The following is a 19,433-nucleotide window of genomic DNA, read 5'->3' on the forward strand; positions in this document are numbered from 1 at the left end:
AGAAAACTAAATGCCAAAGAATTGATGCTTTTGAACTGTGTTGTTGGAGAAGAGTCTTCAGAGTCCCTTGGACTGCAAGGATATCCGACCAGTCCATCCTAAAGGAAATCAGCCCTGAATATTCATTGTAAGGACTGATGCTGAAGCTAAAGCTTCAATGCTTTGGCTATCTGATATAAAGAACTGACTCATTGGAAAATACCCTGATAATGCAAAAAATTGAAGGCAGGAGGAGAAGGGGACAACAGAGGATGAGATGGTTGGATGGCCTCACCAACTCAATGGACATGAGTTTGAGCAAGCTCTGGGAGTTAATGATGGACAGGGAAACCTGACTTGCTGCAGTCCATGAGGTGGCAAAGAATAGGACATGACTGAGCAACTGAACTGAACTGAGCTGAACTGAAACTTTAAAACTCTACATATGTTTTTTGGCTGCATGTTTGGCAATAGAAAGTTCAGGTGTTTAGTTTAGAGTGAGATGGAAGAGTAGGTTTGGATTTAGACATCCATAGAGAGAGAAACTTACTTGTAAACAGACAGCTATACTACAATGTTTCTATTCTCAGTACTATTGACATTCTGGATTATTTTTCTTTTGGTTATTACATGTTGTTCTGTGCCCTGGAGAATTAGTAGCATGCTTGGGTTCTATAACTAGATGCCAATTGGTATTGGGCAATAGGTATCTGGGTAAAGAAGTCTGGCAAGAAATTACAAGGATTCAAGAAAATGGACAGACATATTTGTTTTCAAGTGATCAGAGGTAGATGTGAAAATAAAGAAGATAAAGTTAAGTGGAATTTTTTTTAACATTTCCACCCAAACCTTTTAAAATAAGATATATATTAAATGATAGGAAGTTTTGAAAATGGGCATCTGCTACTGAGCATATGATTCTAGTGAGAAATTTTTTGGCAGAGGAAAATTAAAATGATGCTCTTTAAGTGAAATAAGTCTCCAAAATAAGAAGCTATTTTAAGCAAAGCATCATTGGTCAACAGTGATATGCTTACAATGTTGCTTCCATATTTTCTGTCTATGTCAAGGAATGAATGGCATGCTCTGCCAATTACTGACAGTATATAAAGGTCCACGGGAAGGAGAAGACACACACACTTCAGAAACATCCTCTCGCAGTCCACCTGAATCCTCTTCCCTTGACAACATGTGTTGTAACTACTACGGCAACTCCTGTGGCTATGGGTGTGGAAACAGCTATAGCTGTGGATTCAGCCCCTACTATGGCTGTGGATATGGAGCTAGATACGGATGTAGATACAGCTCAGGATACGGCTCAGGATATGGCTGTGGATATGGCTGTGGATACGGTTCAGGATACAGCTGTGGATTTAGCCCTTATTATGGCTGTGGCTATGGAACCAGATATGGCTGTGGATATGGCTCTGGCTATGGCAGCTACTGGCCAGTTTGCTACAGGAGATGCTATTCTGCTAGCTGCTAGAACATCACCGTCTAAACCCTTTTTGCTTCTGAGATGAAGCATCTAAAGATAATGCCGATTCAAGGATTTATAACCCATGATTTCCACTTGCAAGAAATTACATGCCTGACAGAGGCTTTGACCTGCAAATACCCTTTTAGATTGGCATCTTTGAGCCCTGAATCTTCTTGATAGTATCTCTGACTCTTTTGCAAGTGTTAGTCTTTATTCTCTGAATCTCTGTTATGACTGTATTGCTGATCCTAACAAAATCACTTGTTCTCAATAAAAACGGTTCATTGTTTCTATCAAATCTCTGTGTACTTGCTTGTGAATTAGTCTTTTTCCAGGCAATGTAGACTCAGTTGAAAACTGGGCAAACATGATGCATGAAGTTTGAGTTCTTATTTGATATAATGCAAACATTTCTTTTCATATCTGCGTCAGAAATAATGTCTTCTCCACGTGTTTCTTGTATCTCACGTACTGAGGCACTCACATACCCAAGCACAAATCTCCCAGCATTTCAGAACTGTGCTTTGTAAATCCCACTGTGTCTAGGATGGAACTAAAGGGGAAAGAACTTTATTCAGGAAGTTAATGAGAAGTCCAAGGTAGACAAAAGATGACCTGAGTGCTTAAAAGAAAGGAAGAGATACTTTCCAGGTTAATGAGAATTAGAATTAGACATAGGAATTAAGAACATGAGAATAAAGAACCAGGCAACAGAAAAGTAATAACAAAAATGTATTTATATTGTCTGCTTTGATGGAATTGCCTATGTATTTGCATATGCTGAGGTTGAGGAAATTAATTTCAATCAATTAACTGACAAATAGTTTTGAGTATTTTTGAAAGGGTCTCAAATTAGACAGTGAAGACAATGTAGGTAAATTAAAGACAAGCCTTTGCTTTCAGTGTTTATGTTCCAACATTGAATATAGAAAAACAAACAGCAAGAATAATTCAGATAATTTGAGACTGACAATTGGAGTGGAGGGAATAAAATAGCTAAATGTGAAAGAGAGTAAAAGTTGAAGTATTAGAGAGTTTGTTCAGGGAGGTATTTTGAACTTGTGACAAATGAGCGATGTCAATTGCAAAGAAAGGACAGTAGCAAGTATAAATGGGAGAAAATTTATGAAGTTTTGTAACAATATGATTTGTTAGTTATGTATGAGATAATTCACACATCTAGAAAAGTGTTTTCACAAAGTAACTCTTAATATACCTTCAAAATCTGAAATATTGCAACTCCCTTAATCAAAGAACACTTGAGACACTCAGCTTTAGGAAAATGAGAAAATGATAATAATATATTAAAATATCTTACAGTTTATAATTGCTACATAAATATTTGACTTCATCTATGTTTTTGTTGGAGAAATATTGATTAAGTGCAAATTATGTGCTAGGCACTATTCTCAGAGTTGGTTATTCAGTGATGTACAGAAAATATATTGTTTCTGTTGCTTTGTATCTAGACATTTGAATGAAATGTATTAGAATTAGTGCAATAAATATAGAAGACCTTTCAATAATTCAGAGATATTGTGGACAGAAAGTGTGTGCTGTCAGTAGTATTGAAAAGTGAAGTGTCTATGCCAGAGAAATCTATTATGATGACAGAAAAGAAAAGAAATTGAAGAATGACAAAAATTGGAATAAATGTATCTTTTCTTTATGACTATTATTAGGGATTAAACATAGCAGGGGGATCAGATTAGACCAGTGACTAATATGAGAAGAAAAATAGGTAGAAACATTTTTCCACTGGAAAAAAAATTGTCTAATAAAGTATGTTCTTAGAAAATGAAATCAGGAGCTTGGTGAAAATTCCTGTTGAAGGCATTCCATAGACTACTGGGTCATAACTCATTTTTTTTTTTTTTTTTTTTTTTTTTTTGCTGAAATTTGAGTGTCGAGTAGAAGGAATCATCCTTGAGTTTACAGTCCATTCCAACTCAGATTTGCACAGTTGTTACTGTAATTTGTTTCTGTTGTTCAGCCTCTTGGTCGTGTCCAGCTGTTTGTGATGCCATGAATTGCAGCTTGCCAGGCTTCCCTGGGCTTCACTATCCCTCTGAGCTTCCTCAAACTCACGTCCATTGAGTCAGTGAGGCCATCCAACCATCTCACCCTCTGTCAACCACTTCTCTTTTTGCCCTCAATCTTTCCCAGCATCAGGGTCTTTTTACAATGAGTTACTATAATCCATTACTTCAATTTTGGTAAGAAATGAAAGAGGAATAGTAACAAGTGATACCACAGACACACAAAAGATCATAAGAGAAAGTGAACAATTATATGCTAACAAATTAGACAGTCTAGAGAAAACAGACAAATTTCTAGAAATTTGTCTAGAAATACACAATCCCAAGATTGAATCAAGAAGGAAGGAATAGACAATTTGAACAGACTGATGACTAGAAGTGAAATTGAATCTGTACTTTGAAAACCTTCTAGCAAGCAAAAGGTCCAAGACTGGAGGGCTTCACAGGGGAATTCTATCAAATATAAAAGAAGAAATAAACCTATCATTCTCATACTATTCCAAAGAATTGAGGATGAGGGAACACTTCCAAATTCATTCTACAAGGCCACCATTACGCTAGTATCAAATCCAGAAAAAGAGACTACAGAAAAGAGAAAATGATAGTCCAATATCTTCAATGAATATTGATACAAAAATTCTCAACAAAATATTAACAAATAAGATTCAACAATATGAAAAGGATCAAATACCATGACTGAGTTGGATTTACTTGAGACTCACAAGGTTGGATCAATGTGTGTGATACAACACATTAACAACAACAACAACAAAATGACAAAAACCATAGGATCATTTGATAGATTCAGAAAACGCATTTGAAGAAGTCAACTTCCATTTATGATGAAAACTCTTGTCATAGTGGGTGTAGAAGAAAAATATCACAGCCTAGTCAAAGCTGCTCATTTATGGCAAACCCACAGCCAACATAATAGTCAGTATTGAAAAGTTTAAAGCCTTCCTGTTAAGTTTAGAAACATGACAATCATGCTCACGCTCACCACTTCTACTTAAGATAGATCTGGGAGTTCTAGCTACAGCAGTCAGACAAGAAAAAGCAATAAAAACATCCGGATTGGAAAGGAAGAGGTGACGCTCACTATTTGCACATGATGCGGTCCTTTATAGTTCAGTGCAGGCGCTCAGTCTTGTCCGACTCTTTGCGACTCCATGTACTACAGTGCACCAGGCTTCCCTGTCCATCACCAACTCCCGGAGCTTGCTCAAACTCATGTCCATCGTGTTGGTGATGCCATCCAACCATCTCATCCTCTGTCATCCCCTTCCCCTCCTGCCTTCACTCTTTCCGAGCATCAGGGTCTTTTCCAATGAGTAAGTTCTTTGCATCAGGTGGCCAAAGTATTGGAGTTTCAGCTTTAGCATCAGTCTTTTCTTTTTCTTTTTTTTAGCATCAGTCTTTTCAATGAATATTCAGGACTCATTTCCTTTAGGACTGACTGGTTTGATTTCCAAGCAGTCCAAGAGACTCTCAAGAGTCTTCTCCAACACCACAGTTCAAAAATATCAGTTCTTCTGTGCTCAGCTTTCTTTATGACACAACACTCACATCCATACATGACTACTGGAAAAACCATAGCTTTGACCAGACGAACATTTGTCGGCAAAGAAATGTCTCTGCTTTTTAATATGCTGTCTAGGTTGGTCATAGCTTTTCTTTCAAGGAGCAAGCATCTTTTAATTTCATGGCTGCAGTCAACACCTGCAGTGATTTTGTACTTTATATAGAGAACTCAAGTCTCCACCTTCAAACCATAAATAACTAATAAATTGAGTAACCTGCATGATACAAGATTAATATACAGAAATCTGCTGTGTTTCTATATCTTATAATAAGACATTCAGAAGAGAAAGTAAAATGAATCTCATATAAAACTGCATCAGAAAATACCTAGGAATAAACCTAGACACATAGATGAAAGACCTATACTCTGAAACCTATAAAACTTTCATTAACAAAATTGCAAATTATATAAAAAAATGAAAATATACCCTATGTCTTTAGATAGGAAGGATTAATATTAAATATGGGCATACTACCAAAAGATTTAATGTAATCTCCATCAGAATAACTATGACATTTTTCACAGTAGTAGAACAAACTTTTTTAAATTCACAGAATTAGAATAGATAATCTTAAAATTCATAGAAAAATAATCTTAAAACTAGAACAGCAAAAGATTCCCAATTTCCAAAGAACTCTTCAGAATAAAGGACAAAACTGGACAACCCTCCAAAAGTTCAGACAATACTACAGCAAGGTGTTTGCCCCAAAATAGGGCTTCCCAAGTGTTGCCGTGGTATGGGCTGCCAATACAGGAGACTCAAGAGACATGGGTCTGATCCCTGGGTCTGGAAGATCCCTTGGAGTAGGAAATGGAAAACCACTCCAGTATTCTTGCCTGGAACATTCCATGCACAGAGGAGCCTGGTGGGCTACAGTCCATGGGGTCTCAAAGAGTCAGACATGATTGAGCACACATATGCACACACAGACATAGGTTAGTGGAACAGAGTACAGAGGCCAGAAATAATGCCATACATCTATAATCCATTATTATATGACAAACGAGGCAAGAATATACAATGGAGAAAAGACAGTCTCTTCAGCAAGTGCTACAGGGAAAACTGGAGACCTATATGTAAAAGGAGGAGATTAGAAAATTGCCTCATACCGTATACAGAAATAAACTCAAAATGGGCCAAAAACCTAAATGTAAGACCTGAAAATATAAAACTCTCAGAAGAAAACATAAAGGATCACTCTTTGACATAAATTATAACAACTTTTTTTGGATCCATCTCCTAAGGCAAAATAATTAAAAGTTAAAATAAACAAATGGGACATAATTACACTTAAAAGGTTTTGCACAGCAAAAGGAAGTAGCTGAAAAATGAAAAGACAGCCTATGAACTGGAAGAATATATTTGCAAATGATGTGACTGACAAGCTGTTAATTTCCAAATTAGATAAATAGCTCACATGGCTCAAAAAACAAAACAAAACAAAACAAAACAAAACAAACAAACAAACAAAACAACCCAGACAAAAAAATCTGTTATTTGGGCACTTGACTCTATTGAGACAATTCTTTGGCAGTGAAAATTCAAATGATGCTCTTTAAATAAAACTGGAATCACCAAAATAGCAAGCTCATTTTAAAGAAACCATTAGTGATTGTCAACAGTGACTGGTGCATAATGTTGCTTACATACTTGTTGTCTATGTCAGGGAATGAATGGTATGCTCTGCCAATTACTGACAGTATATAAAGGTCCAAGGGAAGGAGAAGACACACACACTTCAGAAACATCCTCTTGCAGTCCACCTGAATCCACTTGCCTTGACAACATGTGTTGTAACTACTACGGCAACTCCTGTGGCTATGGCTGTGGAAACAGCTATAGCTGTGGATTCAGCCCCTACTATGGCTGTGGTTGTTATGGTACTGGCTGTGGATACGGCTCAGGATACGGCTGTGGATTCAGCCCCTATTATGGCTGTGGATACAGCTCCCCGTATGGCTGTGGTTATGGGATAAGATATGGCTGTGGATACGGTCCCTACTGTGGCTATGGATATGGCTCTGGCTATTGCAGTTACCGGCCAGTCTGCTACAGGTATTATTCTTCTTGCTGCTAGAGCATCACCATCTAAGCCTTCTGAAATAACAACACATCTAAAGATAATGCTGATTCAAGGATTTTTAAGCTATATTTCTATATCTAAGAAATTACATGCCTGACAGAGACTTTGACCTCCAGCCGCCCATTTTTAGATTGACATCCTTGAAGCCTGAAGTTCCATGATAGCACCTGATCATTTCCCTAGAGTTAGCCTTTATCGTCTTAATTTGTGACTCTTTTATGGCTGTGTTGATGATCGTAGCATCATACAGTGGGGGAAATCTCTTATTCTCAATAAAAATGGTTCATTTCTTCTAACAAATCTCTGTGTACTTGTTTGTGAATTAGTTTTTCTGACCTCTCTTGAAGATTGGGCTAATAGGTTGCCTGAACCTTAAGTTCTTCTTTAATATAATACAAATGTTTCTTCTTATACCTGTGTTAGAAATAATATCTTCTCCACTTATTTCTTATATTCCACACACTCACTCATTCACATACCCATGCACAGATCTCACAATATTTCAGAACCATGCTTGGAAAATAACCTTTTGTCCAGGTTGGAGCTGCAGAAGAAAGAGAAGGATGGATGACACTTATTTAGGATGTTAACATAAAGTCTAAGGCAGAGAAGAGGTGGTCTGAGTGCTTAAAGGAGTACTAGAATGAAAAAGATACTTTCCAGAATTAATGAAAAATTACAAGCAGATCTAGGTGTTAAAGTACACAAGGAAAAAAAAAAACTAGAAAAAGATAAACTAGAATAAAATATTTTATCATATCATCTTCTTTTGATGAAATTGGAAATATATTTGTTTTCATATATTTATTGAGATTGAAGAAATTTATTTCAGTCACTTAATTGACAAATACTTTTGAGTAGTATTGAAAGGCTCTCATACCAAACAGTGAAGACACAGTAGGAAAATTATAGACAGGTTTTCTGTCCTCACAGTCTTTACTTTCTCGTACATGAAGATAAAAATAAACAGCAAAAAATAAGGCAAATTCAAGCTGATAATTGAATGGAGGAAATAAAATGAATTAATGAGAAAGACAGTGTATCAAAATGCCAACAGAGATCCATATAGTCAAAGCTATGGTTTTTCCAGTAGTCATGAACGAATGTGAGAGTTGAACCATAAAGAAGACTTAGCACTGAAAAACTGGTGCTTTTGAACTGTAGTTCTGGAGAAGACTTTTGAGAGTCCCTTGGGCAGCAAGGAGACCTAACTAGTCAATCCTAAAGGGAAATCAACCCTGAATATTTACTGGAAGGACTGATGCTGAAAATGAAACTCCAGTTCTTTGCCCACCTGATATGAAGAGATGACTCACTGGAAAAGACCCTGATGCAGGGAAAGAGTGGGGGCAGGAGAAGGGGGTGATAGAGGATGGAAGAGTTGGATGGCATCACTGACTTGATGGACATAAGTTTGAACAAACTCTGGGAGATAGTGAAGGACAGGGAAGTCTGACATGCTACAATTCATGGGGTCACAAAGAGTGGGACATGACTTATTGACTGAACAACAAAAACAATGAAAAAGAAAGAGAGTAAGGATTGAACTATCTCTAGGAGGTGTTTGAAGTTGTGAGAAATGAGCTGACACCAACTGAAGAGAAAGATTAGAAAGATCAATAGCAAGTGTCAGCGGGAAGAGTCAATTTAGTTTTCGGTTTGATAAGGTAGGGCTACATTTTTCAGGTGGAAAAGAATAAAGTCTAGTGGCTCAGTAAGATTCTGTAATGCCTTAACTGGAGCATATATAAAAAATGGGATTAAAAAGTACAGTCAAATCACTGAATCAGAGAACCTATTACTCTGTTGGATTCTGACTTTAGTGGTTTTTATGACCTTCCTGAATGCTAACATTTAGAACCTATAGCAAAAAAGCCTCTTCGTACTCAGTTCAGTTCAGTTCAGTTCAGTTCAAACACTCGTCATTTCTGACCCTTTGCAACCCCATGGACTGCAGCTTGCCAGGCCTCCCTGTCCATCACCAACTCCTGGAGTTTACTTAAACACATGTCCATTGAGTCAGTGATGCCATCCAACCATCTCATCCTCTGTTATCCCCTTCTCCTCCTGTCTTCAATCTCTTCCAGCATCAGGGTCTTTTCAAATGAGTCTGTTCTTTGCAACAGGTGGCCAAAGTATTGGAGTTTCAGCTTCAACATCAGTCCTTCCAATGAATATCCAGGGTTGATCTCCTTTAGGATGGACTAGTTGGATCTCCTTGCAGTCCAAGTGACTCTCAAGAGTCTTCTCCAACACCACAGTTCAAAAGCATCAATTCATCAGTGCTCAGCTTTCTTTAAGGTCCAACTCACATCCATACATGACTACTGGAAAAACCACAGATTTGACTAGATGGACATTTGTCAGTAAAGTAATCTCTCTGCTTTTTAATATGATGTCTAGGTTGGTCATAGCTTTTCTTCCAAGGAGCAAGCATCTTTTCATTTCTTGGCTGCAGTCACCATCTGCAGTGATTTTGGAGCCAAAAAAATAAAGTCTGGAACTGCTTCCACTGTTTCCTCATTTATTTGCTATGAAGTGATGGGACCAGATGCCATGATCTTAGTTTTCGGAATGTTGAGCTTTAAGCAAACTTTTTCACTCTCCTCTTTCACTTTCTTCAAGAGACTTTTTAGTTCCTCTTCACTTTCTGCCATAAGGGTGCTGTCATCTGTATAGCTGAGGTCATTGATATTTCTCTGGCAGTCTTGATTCTAGCTTGTGCTTCTTCCAGTTCAGCGTTTCTCATGATGTACTCTGCATAGAAGTTAAATAAGCAGGGTGACCATATACAGCCTTGATGTACTCCTTTTCCTATTTGGAACCAGTCTGTTGTTCCATGTCCAGTTCTAACTGTTGTTTTCTGACCTGCATACAGGTTTCTCTAGAGGCAGGTCAGGTGGTCTGGTATTCCTATCTCTTTCAGAATTTTCCACAGTTTATTGTGATCCACACAGTCAAAGGGTTTGGCATAAAGCAGAAGTAGATGTTTTCTGAAACTCTCTTGCTTTTTCAATGACTCAATGGATGTTGACAATTTGATCTCTGGTTCCTCTGCCTTTTCTAAAACTAGCTTGAACATCTGGAAGTTCATGTATTGCTGAAGCAAGTCTTCTTAGAACTGTTCAATTTCAGCTTCTTTTGCATTAGTGTTTGGGATATAGACTTGGATTACAGTGATACTGAATGGTTGACCTTGGAAATGAACGGAGATCATTCTGTCATTTTTGAGATTTTACCCAAGTACTGCATTTAAGCCTCTTTTGTTGACTATGATGGCTACTCCATTTCTTCTAAGAGATTCTTGCCCCTAGTAGTAGATATAATGGTCATCTGAATTAAATTAGCCCATTCCCATCCATTTTTGTTCACTGATTCCTAAAACGTTGATGTTCACTCTTGCCATCCCCTGTTTCAGCTCACTTCAGTTCAGTCGCTCAGTTGTGTCTGACTTTTTGTGACCCAATGGACCACAGCATGCCAGGCTTTCCTGCCCATCAGCAGCTCCTGGAGCTTATTCAATCTCATGTCCATCGAGTTGGTGATGTCATCCAACCATCTTATCCTTTGTCATCCCCTTCTCCTCCTGCCTTCACTCTTTCCCACCATCAGGGTCTTTACCAATGAGTCAGGTCTTTGCACCAGGTGGCCAAATTATTGGAGCTTCAGCTTCAGCATCAGTCCTTCCAATGAATATTCAGGACTGATTTCAATCACTTCTGATTTACCTTGATTCATGAACATAACATTCCAGGTTCCTATGCAATATTGTTCCTTACAGCATCTGTCTTTACTTCTATCACCAATCACATTCACAGCTGGGCGTTCTTTTCTCTTTGGCTCTGTCTCTTCATTCTTTCTGGAGTTATTTCTCCACTCTTCTCCAGGAGCATATTGGGCACCTACTGACCTGGGGAGGTCTTCTTTCAGTGTCCTGTATTTTTGCCTTTCCATACTGTTCATGGTGTTCTCAAGGCAAGAATACTGAGTGGTTTGCCAGTCCCTTCTCCAGGGGACCATGTTTTTTTCCCAAACTCTCCACTATGACCAATCCATCCTGGGTGGCCCTACATGGCATGGCTCATAGTTTCATTGAGTCTGTTTCTAACTGTTGCTTCTTGACCTGCATATAGAGTTCTCAGGAGGCAGGTAAGGTGGTCTGGTATTCCCACTTCTTTAAGAATTTTCCACAGTTTTTTGTGATCCACATAGTCAAAGACTTTGGCATAGTCAATAAATCTTCAGAGTCAGTAGCAATCAAGTTTCAACTGGCAGAGATGAGGATATTTCTTTCTCATCTGCATGTCACTCATAAGTACACAAAATCTGGAGTGGGGTCCTTGAACCTAGGAGACCCCACAAAATGGCCCACACCAGGGAAACAGGACCTGTTGTCAAAGTCAACTCCAGAGTGAAGTTACACTCAGGATATAATTTTTCCAAGTGATGAAGAAACTGGTTCTTTCAAGAGCTGTATAGTTTTCACAGCTGAAACATTTGTTAAGTCTGATCTGAGGACAAGACTATGCTCTGGGTTACACTAAGGTTAGTCTTACAAGCAGAGGAAGAGGATTTCAACACTTAAAGCTCTTTGAAAAATCTAATTTGTTTCCTTATATTCCTTATCATCAAAGATATGCCTAAAATAAAGAAGAATGTAATTTAGTAGGTGTGTATAAAATAATTTATGTATCCATAAAAGGGTCTATCTTTTATTAGGCATGTATGAAATAATTTATATATCCAGAGAAAGGTTTTCATAAACTAACACTTAATATGGCTTTGGCATCTGAAATATTAGGACTATCACTCCTAGAGAATTTGATACTATTAGCTTGAGTGAAATGAGAAAATAACAATAATGTTAGAAGAGACAGGGATGATAAAATTAGAGAAAATGTGTGTGTGTGTGAGTAGTACGAGTTTAATGAATGTCAGGAAAATGAAGATTTGGCTTCACATACATTATCATATTGGGCTTCCCAGGTGCTGCTAGTAATAAAGTATCCAGCTGCCAATGCCGAAGACACAAGAGATGTAGGTTCAATTCCTGGCTTGGGAAGAAACCTCTGGAGTAGGAAATGGCAACCCTCTCCAGTATTTTTGCCTGGAAAAATCCCATGGACAGGTGGGTTACAGTCCTTGGGGCTGCAAAGAGTCAGATACAACTGAGCACACACTCACATACGCATACACATCTAATCATATTATAGCAGAAAGGAAAGACCATTGCCATGAATGAGTTCTTTCCGTAGTCAGGAAATGATTCAAACTTTAATGCTCCTTTAAGAGGAAACACAAAATCCTTTTCTTTGGTGAGTTACTGCATACTGTAGAGGTTCTAAATTGCAAAGCCCATTATTTGTTCTTTCAGTCAGTTAGCAAGCCTTAAGGTTCATCTTGTAGATATGTACTATCATTTGGCATTGGGCACAGAGATACAACAGAGAAGGCAATGGCACCCAACTCCAGTACTCTTGCCTGGAAAATCCCATGGACGGAGGAGCCTTGTAGGCTGCAGTCCATGGGGTCGCTAAGAGTCGGACACGACTGAGCGACTTCACTTTCATTTTTCACTTTCATGCATTGGAGAAGGAAATGGCAACCCACTCCAGCGTTCTTGGCTGGAGAATCCCAGGGAGGGGCGAGCCTGATGGGCTGCCGTCTACGGGGTCGCACAGAGTCGGACACGACTGAAGCGACTTAGCAGCAACACAGAGATACAAAGCACATTGTTCCTTCTAAGAATTCAAAATGTTCATTGGATACAAAATAGTAAATCATAGGTTCACATTATAGCAGGTATATTTGCAGGTGTTATGGGGCAACTGAAGAGGAACTCAAGGGGGAAGCCTAAATCGACCTGAATGTCAGAAGAGAAAGTTAGCTAAGAGTCATAAATTGCTTCCAAAGGAGAAGGGTATATGAGCAGAGCTGTGAAAGATGAGTTGAAATTGGTCAGTTATGTAAGAAGGAAAACAGAATTCAAGGCAGAGAAATTTAGAAAAGGAAATGAATAAATTGCCCACTTATTTCTAGAGAAGTAATCACTACTGGAAAAGTTATAATCAACAGCTATAAAGGAGTCTTTAAATTTTCTCACACTTCTCAGCCCAGTATCATAGCCACTAGAGATATATCTGTACTTGAACACTTGAGAATGTTGCTAAGTGCAAAATGAAAGGGGCTATTAAGTGTAAAGTACAAGCCAGGTTTCAAGGATGTAGTGTAAAAATATTATGAAGGCTATATTAAAATATTGGTTAGGTATCAAATAATATTTGTGTGTATTAGTTTAAATAAAATATGCTATAAAATTAATTTACCTGTTTCTTTTAGCTTTTTAAAATGTGACTCCAGGAAAATTAAAAATTCTATACATATTTCATAGTATATATTTCACTCTACCATGTAGTTTTAGGAGGTCTCAGCAAGCTGACCCAGAGAGGACTGTAGATCTGAACAGAAGCCACCAGGAAAGGTGAGACAATCTAGCCACGTTATCAAGGTACAGGCAGTGGATCGTTCTGAACCAGTAAGACCACGGTATTCAGTGCAAAAGACTTCAGGGGTGTTCCCAGTAAAGAAAAGTTCTCATCTAAGATAACTTCTTCAGGAAAGAGAAATGCCTGCTTCACACCACACACAATAGAAACTCCATATTTATTGAAATTCTAAACATGAAATTTAAATTTTAAAGTACTAGAAGGTGGTATAGACTTTTAGAAATTTTGTAACCTATGAAATTGTTCTGTGTTGACTACAACATTGTTCTGTGTTCAGAAATCTTAAGCTTATTTTGAGTTGATATCTATTTGAGTTGATATCTATGTTCTTTGGCACAGGAAACATTGTCTTTAACTGCAATAATGCATCATTTCTTCAAGGACATATAGGTGATCTTACCTAAAATAAGAAGGCTGTATAGACAGCAATTCAGTCCACATTCCAGAGTTACACTATTTATGCTCAAGCATGAGCTCTATCAGTTACTATGTAATTGATCACAGGCACATTCCCTAACTTCTCTGAGCCTCACTATACTCAAAGGTAGAATGGCAAATAGTGCTATATCAGGATTGTTGAGAGTACTAGATTGAACAAAGTTATACCACTGTAAGAACTCAGTACATTTTTGTTATTATATTTACTATTAGGTTGCTTAATCTGAAATTGCTAATATTTAATCACCTTTGTTGTTCATCTGCCCAGTCATGTCCAACTCTTTGTGACCCCATGGAATCCAGCATGTCAGGCCTCTCGGTCCCTCACCATCTCCCGAAGTTTGCCCAAGTTCATGTCCATTGCATTGGAGACGCCATCCAGCCATTCCATCCTCTGATGCCATCTTCTCCTTCCGCTATCAATCTTTTCCAGCATCAGGATCTTTTCCAATGAGTCAGCTCCCCAAAATACTGGATCTTTGGCTGACAAAATACTGGAGTTTCAGCTTTAGCGTCAGTCCTTCCAATGAGTATTCAGGGTTGATTTCCCTTAAAATTGATTGGTTTGATTTCCTTGCTATCCAAGGAGTCTTGCTGTCTCAGGAGTCTTCTCCAGCACCACAGTTCAAAAGCATCAATTCTTTGATTCTCCACCTTCTTTATGGTCAGCTCTCATAATCATACATGATGGCTGGGAAGACCATACCCTTGACTATACAGATCTTTGTTGGCAGAGTAAGGTCTCTGCTTTTCAACACACTGTCTAGGTCTGTCATAGCTTTCCTGCCAAGAAGCAAATGTTTTCTGATTTCATGATTGCAGTCACCATCCGCAGTGATTTTAGATGCCACGAAGAGGAAAACTGTCACTACTGCCACCTTTTCCCCATCTATTTTCCATGAAGTAATGGGGCTGGCTGCCATGATCTTAGTTTTTTTAATATAAGCTAGCTCTTTCCCTGTAACCTACAAAAATGGCAATTTTATATGACTCAATCTTAGATATTATTCTTATTGTCAATATCTTGAAAATCCCAGAACTTTAATCAATAATTTCAATTTCCTGTCAAATAATTAGGCACACTTCTGTTAGATGTTTTGTTTATATGTCATATATACATATTCCATAGTCATATACTCTAACATACACCATGATACCAAATAAAGTGAAATAATGTTTGTCATTGTGTTAGTAATAAGTTAGTGGATTTGGACTGTGAATCTTAATTGTGGAAATGGAAATGCTGATATCAGGTAAACAAGGAATGGGCAACTTTTGTGGTTATATGTCTGAGAGGAGAGACCAGTTAAAGTATGTTTATATTTTGGCTTTATAAATTCAATGTTCATGTAGGATATAAGAAGACTACAAGAGCTGAAGTCAAGATTCAACCACCCATGGTTAAATAACGTCAGTATTTCTCGAAACTTGAATGAGATTGCAGGCTTGAGAAGAGTAAGACCAGAAGATGGATGGATAGATTGTTATTCTTGAAGAAATAAAACTACTTCTTAGGAGTTAGATGAATGAGTAGTCTCATTCAAACATTCGCTGAGCTCCTCATAAAGGACATTTCACTATGTGCTAAGAACAGAGACCCAAAATATTTCACCCCTGCTTTCTAAAGTATGGAAAAGACAAAAAAAGTCCTACAAGTTACAAAGATCAGAATACTTTTATATTCCCACTTTTATATATAGTGGGAAATTAGAGGAAGAAATCAGAGGTGAGGTCAGGACCAAGAGGAAGTAGAGAGAAAATTCAGGAATCTTTCTAAAAAGGAAACAGACCTCTTTTAAAAATGAATAGAAGTTGGTTAATTATAGTTGAAAAGAAATATCATTCTTGACAAGGGAAAGAGAAAAGATTCATTTTGGAAAATGTCCATAAGTCAGAACCTTATTGCAATAGCTATCAATTATCCTGGAGGAAATGTTATCACTAGTGGGCCTAAGTTGTAAGGTGGGTGCTGAGAATTCTAAGATGACCCCCAATTACACACTCTTGTATGATCCCCTCCTCTTTCATGCAGGAAGAAGGATCTGTAACTTGCTTCTAACCTTGGCAAAGATGATGGGGTATCACTCCTGCAATTATGTTTAGGGTTGGTAGATAAAACACATCATGGATAAATTTGAATTTCAGATTTAAAAAAAATTGTTAAAACTGTTTGCAATTCTGTTTATTTATTCATTTTTTAAAAGTTATTTATATATCTGATTAAAAAAAAATTGTCTGTCTCCCCTACTAGAGCTCATCACATAAATCAAAAAAGATCTAGTTACATGCAAAGATATGGATGAGTATTTTTCTAAGATACTGTCTTTGGAGTAATTTACAACAGGCTTCCCTATTGTTCTTTAAACTATCTGGTAAATGATGTGGTTGACTTGATGACCTGGATGTCATATCTGCATATCAGCAGAGACTAGGCGATACCAAGAATAGATCCCTTTGGAATAGAAGTGAAAGGAAGAGAGGTATTATCAACCATACTTGATGGGAGGGACATGTAAACAAAACATTGAAATGCATTTTAATTAAGACTTGAAGTGACATTGGGAACAATGAAAGATTCTGAAGCGTGTGGGTATTTTATAAGAGTAATTTCACAATGAAATGAGATAGATCACCACAAAAAAAGCAATAAGCTCCTTGTTACAGCAAATATTCAAGCTTCCAGTGATTAGAAATAATGACTATATCATAACAAAGAAGAATAAATATTCAATCTTGGTAATGAATTACCTGTGGACTTTGAGTAAATTTCCAAACCTCTTTGTACCTGGTTTTCTTATTAAAAGTTACCTATCACTTTCACACTTTTATTATGATCAAATAGATTAAAATGTCTGAATGAAATTTGTGATTTATTACAAAACATCCAACAGTGTTATTGTAAAGGATAGTTTTTGCATTTGTTGTTCTGGTTTGAACTAAATGACCACATAGAACTGATAAAAATTTACTGAGAACTGGCTCTTGGGATAAAAATGAATTATCAGAGTATTATACTCACAAGTATGTGGGCTCACAGGAACTCTATAAACTAGAAACTTTGGGAATTTCTCTAAAGAGCAGTGTTGTGTGCCAAAAAAAATTTCTTACAAGTAATTAGTAAGCTAGTCAATGTAATTAGTCAAGCTCATCTTAATAGTTGCATTCTCAAACATAAACTCTCCTACCTTCTACAAAGCCTTGTTACATAAAATACCTCTTTGGAATCATGTGTTCAGATGATTGGATAATTGATGAAAACTTTCTTTATAGAATTGTAATTGACTCAAGTCAATGCCTGGATGACAAAAAAACAAACATGGTTCCCCAATAAAACTGGAGACTTCATAATATGGATTTATTTAAGACAGTTGCCATAGCTTTCTAAAGACAGTCTTTTCATTATCAATGGACAGGAATGGTCTGCAAACACTAGGTATTAAATAAATATTTGTTGCTTGAATCATAAAATTGATGGTGTGCTCTGGTCCTTCCTGTCAGTTAGTATATAAATGATCTAGCATAGAAGTGACATTTAAATGTTAGAAAAATTCTTCTGCACCTCTACTAAAACCTCACCATCTGCCATCATGTGTTACAACTATTATCGGAACTCCTATGGTGGTTATTTTGGCTGTAGATATTTCTGTGGCTTTGACTGTGGCTCTGGCTGTGGTTATAGCTATGGTTATAGTTATAGTTATGACTGTGGCTCTGTTTGTGGTTGCTATATCTACTGACCATTTTTCTACAGAAGATGCTATTCCTCTTGCAGACAGAATAACAACCTGGAATATTCTATGCTTCTGAAATATTTAAAGATTAATGCTTCCCCCCTCCTGCCCCAGCTAAAGATGCTCTCTATCTTATCATCTCTAAATTCAAGTAAGTGTTGAACACCCCCTGTATTTACTTTAAATAATTTTTTTGCTATTGAGGAATTTTATGAATGCTTCCATTATGTTACCTGAAGACAGAAGATTTGATTCTGATTATGTCCAAAATGCAAATTCTTGGTTATCTAGTCTAGTTTTGTGTTGTCCATGAGCATAAATACTCCATAGTTGGAAGAAACAAATTTCACTTATTCCTGCAAGTAATTGTGACTTTTGGGCCAGAATCATTAATGATATTAATATGTGTGGCCTTGCTAAAATATTAGGAGACTGTTAACTTAGCTAACGTGTGTTAACTTGACCTTGTCTGACTTGCCTTCAGTCCAACTGTGCATGCTCAGTTGTTAAGTTTTGTCTGACTCTTTGTGATCCCATGAACTGTAGCCCACCAGATTCCATGGCATTTCATAGGCAAGAATACTGGCGTGAGTTGCTATTTCCTTTTCTAGGGGATTTTTCTGACCCAGGAAATTGAACCCTCATCTCCTGCATTGGCAGGTGGGATCTTTACCACTGAGCCGTCAGAGAAGCGCAAGCTTAGCCTTAGGATTATTTATTTCTTCATCCACTATTTATTTAGTGTTTATTCTTTCACTAATATCACATGGGTTTGTTTACTGCACAGTTGTAGTAAATCTCAATATTAGATAGTGTAGACTTCCAACTTGGTTCTTTTCCAAAATCATTTTTGGCTATTCTAATTCGTTTTCTACCTACATGTTAAAATCAGCTTGTCAGTATCTACAAATATAACCTGCTGAGGTTTTAGTTGCTATTGAATTGAATCTATAGATAAATTTTGGGGGAATAGACAACATAATAATATTGCATTTTTCAATCCATAAAACTTAGCATGTGCTGTGATGTGCTAAGTCACTCAGTCATGTCTGACTCTTTGCAACCCTGTGGACTGTAGCCTGCCAGGCTCCTCTGTTCATAAGATTCTTCTGGGTTGCCATGCCCTCCTCCAGGAGATCTTTTTGACCCAGAGAACTAACCTGCTATCTCTTATGTCTCCTGCATTGGCAGGTGGGTTCTTGACCAGTAGTGTCACCTGGGAAGCCTAAATATAGCATATCTCTTCATATAACTAGATCTTTTTTCATTTCTGTGGTGGGCTCTAATAGGGGAGACAGACAAAATTTTTTTTTTTAATTAGATATCTAAATAACTAAATAAAAATGAATAATCAGACAGAACTACAAACAGTTTTAACAATTATTAATAAACTTGACTTGTGTAAAAAGCCATATGATCTGCCAAAACCTATGCAAGAAGAAATAGGTGATATTAATAGAACTATATTTATTAAAGAATTTGAATCAATAAGTAATAACTTTCCACATCAAAAAGCACCATACCCAGATGAGTTCACTGGCAAATTCTATAAAACGTTTATACTAATTTTCTACAACCACTTCCTGAAGATAGA

At 37.2% G+C, this 19,433-nt stretch overlaps 1 protein-coding gene across 1 annotated transcript; it reads left to right on the forward strand.

Moving 5' to 3' along the window:
* Window positions 1-1,168: 1,168 nt before the first annotated feature.
* Window positions 1,169-7,158, forward strand: LOC133049951 (keratin-associated protein 21-1-like). The gene is made up of 2 exons (XM_061134033.1): window positions 1,169-1,409; window positions 6,986-7,158. Exons 1-2 carry the CDS (start codon window positions 1,169-1,171, stop codon window positions 7,156-7,158), a joined length of 414 nt encoding a protein of 137 aa, XP_060990016.1.
* Window positions 7,159-19,433: the final 12,275 nt, after the last annotated feature.

Source organism: Dama dama, chromosome 31 (genome assembly GCF_033118175.1).
Source record: "Dama dama isolate Ldn47 chromosome 31, ASM3311817v1, whole genome shotgun sequence".
Taxonomy (NCBI): Eukaryota; Metazoa; Chordata; class Mammalia; order Artiodactyla; family Cervidae; genus Dama; species Dama dama.